This window comes from Meleagris gallopavo, chromosome 16, assembly GCF_000146605.3.
Source record: "Meleagris gallopavo isolate NT-WF06-2002-E0010 breed Aviagen turkey brand Nicholas breeding stock chromosome 16, Turkey_5.1, whole genome shotgun sequence".
NCBI lineage: Eukaryota > Metazoa > Chordata > Aves > Galliformes > Phasianidae > Meleagris > Meleagris gallopavo.
The window spans coordinates 8,294,883-8,303,484 of NC_015026.2; the positions used below are offsets into that span (position 1 = coordinate 8,294,883).

The following is an 8,602-nucleotide window of genomic DNA, read 5'->3' on the forward strand; positions in this document are numbered from 1 at the left end:
TGTGGATAGTGTATATAATGCATAGTGGCTTTTCCTGTCTCTGGAAATGCTGATCTTTGGTTTTATTTTAAGAAGGGATTTCTTTTTTTCTAATTCAGAAGAAAAATACACTTCAAAGGAGGAGGAAAATCTGTTTTCCTTCTAGTTTGTGCTTTATAGAAAGTTTTGATGGTGTATTTAAGCCTTGCTTCACTTCCAACCTCAGAGCATAGAAGCTGAGCAGATGAAGGTGGGTGATGTCCGGGGCCCCACAAGGGTGCTGAGCCCCCTGCAAGGGTGCAGTGCAGGGTGTGATCCCACTGGGTCCCTCCCATTTCAGGGGGTTCTGTAGTTCTGTGATTTCAAATGCTGTGGAGCCTGTGCTCTGTGCATTTTGCCTAAGCTGCTATTAAAATACAGTATCTTTTCCATTTTCTCCTTTCATGGGAAAGCAGAGTAAAGGAGAATTGAGCACCGCCCGCTGCTTACATGCTAAATAGATGCAAATAGAGTCGTCCCCTCCCTTACTGTTGCATCCTTACTCCTTACCGGTTGCCACATTGTTTTGATTAAAGCAGTTCCATGGCCAACTCCCAACCTGGAGGGCAGGTGAGAGGAAAAGTCCCTGATTGCAGCTCAGCTATTAACATATCTTTTGGAGTTTGTAATGTCACCTTTTTGCAGAAAACAAGGTGCCAGGAGCTTCAGAGAGCAGAGTGTTGTCAGAAAGGCAGACATCAAAGTGGAAAGAAAAGATGAGTTTATTTAAAATATAGTAAAAAGACTTAAAAACATTCATGCTAACCTATGAGAGCTATTAAAAATTTTAAAAAGCCTTTGAAGCTGAGCATTAAAGATTTAATAGTATTAATTGAATTAAGCTGTGGGAGTAAGGATATGTAGACACATGTGTAAGTGTATGTATTCTAAGGCATCATCTACATTAAGGAAGCTGAGCTACTGAGTGTGGAGTTAATTGTACTCGGTTTGTGAAGGCTACCTTAACAAAACACTGCTTATTCTGGGCCTTAATTAAGAGTAGATACCATAAAAACTGAAAGTGTAAACAAAAGTGCAATGTACCAACTATCATTTATAAACCTGCTGTGAGACACAGAATCCCAGGCCTGGCGGACCTGACAAGGCAAAACAAGCAAGGTGGTTTCTAATGTACACTTTGAAGATCATTTTGTTTCTTAATATTATTAAGTCTGACTTTTAATTTTTGTTTTAAAGAATAGATACTATTTCCTTTCATTGTTATGAAAACAATAACTTAATGCTGTTGTACTCAGTAATGTGGTTCCTCCTACCTGTGATGCTTTACCTTTAGGCCTGCCATGGGAATGGGAATTTTGGTAGTCCTGCTTCCATGTTTGTTGGCAGTTTGGGGAGCTGTTTGCTTTTTGTGTATTTAGAACTTAGCACTGTGGGTGGGACTACTTGTTGCTGGAAGGAGGTGGTCCCTCCCTGGCTTTGTAAATAGCTAACAAGGAAAGGCTGGATTTGGATCTATAGCACACTTAATTGCAGTGCTGGCTTGGTGTTGATGGAACCATACCATCAAACCGTGGTTGGTTTTAGTTTTGTTTTCCTTTATAACCTGAGAACTTTGTTCTAAAGACTTAAATGACTCCGCTGCTAGCAGGCAGGGGAAAGCCAGGTCCGTATGTCGTTTACTGGAAAATGAGCAATGAAAGCTTCTTGCAAGTGTCCAGGTGGTCTGGCGGAGGCAGCTGATGTCCAGAGGCGAGTGGGAGCAGACATTTCATTGGCACAGCAGCGCTGTGTGTAGGGACACAGCCAGCCTTGTCAAGAGGGATAACAGGATTGAGGGTGATCTCGGTACATTCATTTTTCCTCCTTCAGGAAGATGGTTGCTGACAGCACAGGGCGGGTTGTTTGAGCTTTTCTTGCTGCAAATGTAGTTACTAAATGATTCAGCATGATCCTGTACCCACGCATTTTAGCAGTATTGATGAATTCATTACCCTTCTGTTAGCTGATGGATGTTAATGGACTAGAATGTCTGCTGTGCATTCAAACTAGATGGAATGCTCTCGAAAAAAAAAAATTAGAAAATGGAGTGGGTGAGTTTTTAAGTCACTTTCTTGTTCTGTTTATAAATCTGAAGAGAGAGAGAGACTGCTTTTAATAATATGCATTAAATGTGGTTAAAAGAATAATCCGCAGGGCAGCGCAGGCAGCCATGGGACGTACAGAAAGTAGTATTACATGATGAATGTACTTCAAACCAACACAACAACAGCAGTAACAACAAAATGAAAATCATGTCTTAAGCTATAATCAAATGCATCTGAAGTACCAGAGGTTTGACTTTTGTATTACAAGTGCTGTGTGTTGCCCTGTGCCTCTGGTGCTCCTTACAGGGTATATGGAGTCTGAAGGACATGAACAGAACAGGCAGAGTATCAAAACGGGGGGCTGTAACGTGTGCTCTGCTAGAGCTGACTCCAAGAAAATGCCCTTTAATAATGAAACAGGTGCAGATGCTTTTTAGTAACAAGTCTTTGTCATCCTCTGTGTGAAGAGCAAGCTAACTCCCACTCATTTTCCATCTAAGTGTCCAGAATAGGTAGAGAGTAGGTAGAGTATTGATGCTGTAGGATAGATTCAGAAGCGTGGAGCAATCATGATGACAGCTGAAAATCGGTGCATGTCTGCTGAGGAGAATGTGGGATTCTCTGGCATTTTTCCAGGTAGATTTTTTTTTTCTTAATTCCACAATAATCAACAAAATAAGAATAAAGATAAAAACAAGTATTTACATTTGGGAATAGGAGGATCCTTGTCAGTGCCTGAATGAAGCAAGCAGAAAGTTACAGATAGCATAATGAAGAAAAATCAACGAGTCCTTATATCAGGTGGGCTGATTTCTGTTTGTCTTCCCGTGATTCACTTCCATCAAAGATGACCTTTATGTAGGTCAGAATGAGGATCTGAGGCAATGCAGAAGCAGACGAAAATGACTAATTAACAGTGTTTGTGAGTGCTGGTTCCTGCTAAGTGTAACCCAGCTGAAGTCAGGCTGCAGACAGCGGAGCAGCAGCCTGGGTGCACGAAAAATATTTGGGAAACATGAAGTGTATGGTATGGAAAGATAAGGGGGAATAAGAGGGAAAGATGGACGTGTCACAGGACGTTACAGATAGCTGAAATCAGTCTGTAGGAAGGACAGGACCGAGATTTTATGGTGCTACCCCCTTTTTATTTATTTATTTATTTTTTTGTTCCTTTTTAGTGGCTGTCTTCAACTTGAAACAAAGTGAATAAGGTTTACTGTTCTGGGTGATAAAAAGGAGATTTCCCAGAAAATCCCCTGCTTGTAGTTCTTATGGTTACCTGCTGAAGGGCTCAGCCGCTGTCTTTGCAGCTATTTGGGCTTCCACATGCAGCTTCACCTTTTGCCTCATGAACTGAAGCTAGGGAGTGCTGTTGAAATGAATGTTACTTCCCTTGTTTGTATTTCAAAGTAATTAAAGTGACCTTGGGATTAATTTTGACCAAATCTGTCAGAAAACCCAGCTCCCCTGGATCTTCTGATTTTTGGACCAAAAAAAAAAAAAAAATCCGTGCACGGACAATTTTAGGGTATAAGTTTCCCTCTTATTGCAGCTTAATTAATCATGAGCATACATCTGCATGTAGCTTAATGTTTCAGGGATGAAGTAACCTCATGTTAACTATTGCCAGTTATAGGTGAATTAAGTCCACGTGTTGATGTTTCAAGAGAAGCATGCAGGTATGGCGGTTGTGTCAGGTGGCACTTGGAGTTACATACCTTGTGAATGGGCATTGAAGAATGTGGCTAAGATACTAAATGAAGCACTGGGCTCTTTACAGGCTCCCATTTGTGCAGGTAGCCAGTACACTTAGCAGTGTTAACCTGAGAAACACGTAGCTGTGTCTTGGTTGTCTGAACAGTGATGGCTTTGCAGATCTGACTGTTCCTCAAACAGTTCATGAGGAATTCATGCCGTAATGTAAAAGTATTAATTAGTCTCTCAGCTTCTAGCTGTGGTAACATGGAGAGTTAAACCAGTGTTCTTTCCTAATCTGTGTCATGATGAGTGTTTGCCTTTGTCCTATTGAATTTATTAATGTGGTTGCATGGCTGTGGTGTGTGGGTGGGGAGGAGAAACTGCTCACGGTGACGTCTGCTTTGTAGTAATGAAGTGCAAACCAAACTGAGTTAATGAGATCTTCGTGCAGTTGTAAGGAGCAAGTACCTTCCCCATATGACATCTGGTGGGTAAGCTCAAATATATATGTGAATATGGTTGTTGGTTGTATTCTAAAATTGTATAAAACAGCATAAGAACTGAGGATGTAGCTCACGTTTTGTAGTCCTGCAGGCTTTTCCTTTGTACTGCTTGCCCTGCCCTGGTGGCTGAGCTGATTTGTCAGGCTCTGAGCTGCTAGGTGGAGGTGTGATGGCTTTCCTGTGGCTGGTGTCTGTTGCCTGTTAAGCAGCCTGAGTACCAAGGCTGGGCTTCTGTTATCAGTTATAATCTAAGGAGCGTCCTCTGGCAAGAATATCAGACGTCTTCCTTCTCCCTTCCTAAATGAAAAGAGAGAAGTGTCTCCCATTGTATTTAATTCATTTGAAAACACTGCTCAGCGTTGCTGGTGAACTGAATTTATTTCAAATTATTGCCCTTTTCTAAGGCATGCATTGGGTGATTATTTTTTTCTTCTCTAATTGTGAGAATCAAAGATGAAGTCCTTTCATTCAAGTAGGTAATCCCCAGAGAACAAACTCCTTTTGAGAGGTTGGGTAGGTATTTTCACTGCCTTGTTGGATTAATTTGCATTTAACGTTTCTGATTCAGTGCGTAATGACCTGACCTTATGCTGTTTGGTAATTCTGCAATATTCTGTTACTCATTACAAACCCAGAACTTGCTGTGTTACTGATGGAAAATAAACTGTGGTCTGCTGCATAAAATGAAGCCAGCACTGTCGATGACACTTGACCTAACCGTAGAAGGAGGAATGTGTTATTCTAAAGAGATGTTGTCAAAGCTTGTAATCCTAAAATTAGACCTCCAGCGTTGGTCAGATTTGGATTGTTGCGGTGATTTGCATGGCTCTCGCAGAGGCAAACTTGAGAGCATCACTGGGGCTGCGTAGCTGTACTTCAGCAAAGCCAGATGTGAGCCAGTGCAGAGCTAGTGCTGGCAGGTGCAGGTAGTATTGCTGTGCTCTTGTCCCTGGGTTTCTGCTCTGTGCCTCCTTTTTGTAGGCTGAGGTGTGAGCTCAGCTCTCCGTTTAGCTCTGCCTTCTATATTAGGTAGGCTTGTAGTAAGAAAAGGTGGTAAAGGAGTACAAGCAACTGAAGGCAAATTTGTGTCTGTAAATCTGCGTTGTGGCTGGGTGACTGCGAGGGCTGGGCTTGGCACTGCTGTGCAGTCAGTGCAGAAACGAACCTTGGGCTTCATGAATATGCATGGTTTGAAGGAGGGTATCTATCAGTATTAACTCTTGATTTAAAGAAATCAGTCGGCCACCTGGTGCCTGTGAAAGCTGGGCTTGTTCTCTCATTTGTAAAAGGGAGTGGAAGGCTTCCAAAACTTTTAATTTTGAACCATTTCCTTTTCTCAGAAATTAAACTGAAGGGAGGACAAGCGTTTAAACTGTATCAAATGGAAATCAAACCTTTCTTCTGGAGATCAGCCTGTTCTTCAAACCATTTGCCAATCTGTGTTTATAATTCATTTCCTAAATAAGGGAAGGAAGGACATTGATGGTAATTTCAGTGTCTTCATTTTACTGCCTTATTCACATGAATTGCTGTTTTCTCTGCTGTATAACAGCAAGAGAGAGCTAATAAGTGTCCTGTCGTCTGCACAGTACCAAGCTTCCTTGCTTCTCTTCCCACTCTTCTTCGAGCCTTTGCAGCATACAGTTGTCCCTCTTCCTGTTTGGTTTTGGGAGCAATGTTTGTATTAACTGTGGGCAGTCTGGTGATATTTTTTTGGTCATCCAGTTGTTCCATAAGAATTATTTATAAATAAGGCGATGTGTTGTGAACTGAGTTTGAGAATTTCTTTAGCAGTGTGACATCCAGTGTAAGAAAAATGTCAGAGAATCACAGATTCATTCAGGTTGGAGAAGACCTCTCAGATCCCCATGGCCAACCAGTCCCCCCGTGCCCACTGACCACGTCCCCAAGTGCCACATCTCTGCAGTCTGGAGCACCTCCAGGGCTGGGACCCCACCGCTCCCTGGGCAGCAGTGCTGGTGTCTGAGCACTCTTTCAGAGAAGAATTTTTTCCTAAATATCCAACCTGTTTTTACTGTCACTTTTTTTTCTGGGTTATTATGTGGCTGAATTTCGCATGAATGTTTGTTCTCTGTTTGTATATCAACGAGATTTGGTTCCCATGTGTGGCAAATAAGGCTTTCTAAAAGCACAGTAGTTTTGTCTTTGTACACATGACAAACTACCATCAGTAAAGCAAGATGAGAATTTACAATGCCAGGTGATGTGAATCTGTCCTTTGCCATAAATAGTTGCTGGCTGATGGTTACGGCTGGGGATGTGTCTGTGGGCAGACTTTGTGCTCTGTGCAGGTGTGGGGTGAGTTTCTGTCTGGGGGAACTCTCCCTTACTCAGCATCTGGCAGCGCTTCCCTTCCAGCCGCCTTCTTTGCAGCCTGGTGAGAAGCATTCTCCAACCCCTGGAGTCTCAGATGTACCCTAAAATTCAGCTCCCCAAGGACTGCCTGCCTCTGTCACTTCACCCCGATAGCGAGGAGAGCAGATCTGGGAGTCTGTGTGTGCTCAGATCTCAGAAGGCAAGTTGTGTGCTGCCCACAGAGCTGCTATGGGCCTGGTCCTGGGCACTGCCAGAGCTCTTGGAGTGTTTGGTGCTAGACAACAGAAGCTCTTTGCTTAACCGCAGTGTGAGTCCAAGGCTGAAAGCTTGTGGGTATCTTTACGTGGGCAATAGGAAATCTTCTGATGTAAATGAAGATGTCTGTAGTGACTGCCTGAAAATTGCAAGATGATTCAATTAGTGACTTGGAAAAAATATAACTTCTGATGCATAAATTAGATTAGATGTTCACTGTAGTTCACAGTAATTTTTTAATGCAAATTTCTGACAACCTTCTTATATTTACTGTAATTTTCCACCGCTTTTCTTGCCCACGTGATGTGAAAGGCTTCCCATCGATCTCCAATCCATACCTAACTGGGCTGTGTACCTATTTACCTCCAGGCTCGAAGGGAAGGGCATTTATCAGTGGAGACAAACCCTGGTTTGAGTTTTGCATTCCTGACATCTGAGTGCGTTCTGCTGAAAGTCTGCATATAGGTGGGTTTGTGTGGCTGCTTCTTTGAACTGAGTTTATTAAGGACTTTGTGGCTTGGCCTCAGTTCTGCATTAGTCTCAGCAAATTAAATATGGTTTCCTTCATTTAGTGAGTTTGATCTTTGAGAGAGCTATTGAGAAGTTCAGTCGGGAATCCCTCTGTCTGAACATCGTGTCTAAAAAAGCACCATGAGAATTCATTGGGATTATTTGTGTAATGAAGTTATCAGCATAGGGAAAAGGAAATTAAGTATTGCCCTCTGGATTACCCTCGATAGCACAAGGAAGCTTCACTTAGTTGTCTACAGAAATGTGTATTTCCTTTTCTATCAGAGAGGGCCCAGGGAGGCAGGGTTTGAAAGGCTCACCTGAGCTGAGCAAGCCAAGAACCCCCTCTTCCATCTGCGTTACCTTCTAAAGAAAGGTTCTGAAGCTGATGGTGCTTTTCCTATTGTTGGTACGGACAGTGGCTACAACCAGCTGCTTTCTGCTGTCCTTGCAACGCTGGTGTTAAGCATGCAAACACAGATTTGTGCTGAAGTTGCAAGTGCATTGTGCTTCCTGGTGGTTTGTTGTGGGATGTGGATTCACTGAGGTCTCTGAAACAGTCCAAGCTTTCTGTGCAAGAATGTGATTGCGCATTAAAAGTGGTTTCTCACTTCTCTGCAGTGGGGATGTTTGGCTCTTTCTGATCTCTTTGCCGGTAAGATGGGCTGTTGGGTGTTCCAGGATCTGTAATAGGGTCAGACACTTCCTTTCTGTGATGCAGAAGCAGATAGTGAAAGCATCAGACTTCTCAGAGAGGCTCACTGATCCTGCTAAATAGTCTTGAATGTTACAATCAGAACGTGGAGGGGGAGAAAAAACAGCAGAAAGAAACAAATGTCCGATTTCCACTCCCATCACCTTCTGCATTTTTAATAGAATGAAATGAATTTCATAAACAAGGAACTCTGTGAGCCATGACTTGTGTTCCCTTCTCTGCCCCTGCCTGATAGCAAACCACAAATACTTTTCCTTCGTGGAGCTGCAGCCAGTGGGTTTGCACAGCTGTGTTGTGATTGGAATTATTTGGTTCTACATAGGTCACTCCAAAAGTAAGGCTTCCTTTTTATTTCCACGGAACCTACAACAGATACAGAGAGTACAGCAGCACAGTTTGATAGAGTGAATTCTCAGCTGCAGAATGGTATTTTTCAATGTAATTTAATGGAATATTGGTGGGAAGGTTCAACTTCTACTGTCATAGCACCACTGTCTGCCTCCAATGTGGCTTAACGTAAT

The 8,602-nt window shown here is 42.6% G+C and overlaps 1 protein-coding gene across 1 annotated transcript in view; it reads right to left on the bottom strand.

Annotated features, from left to right (window-relative positions):
• LOC104913493 (voltage-dependent T-type calcium channel subunit alpha-1H-like) overlaps window positions 1–540 on the bottom strand; it is an 11,051-nt gene extending 10,511 nt beyond the window's left edge. Inside the window, exon 1 of the mRNA XM_010719821.2 lies at window positions 529–540. Within this exon, the coding sequence (XP_010718123.1) occupies window positions 529–540 (12 nt within the window). The remainder of the gene's footprint in view (window positions 1–528) is intronic.
• Window positions 541–8,602: the final 8,062 nt, after the last annotated feature.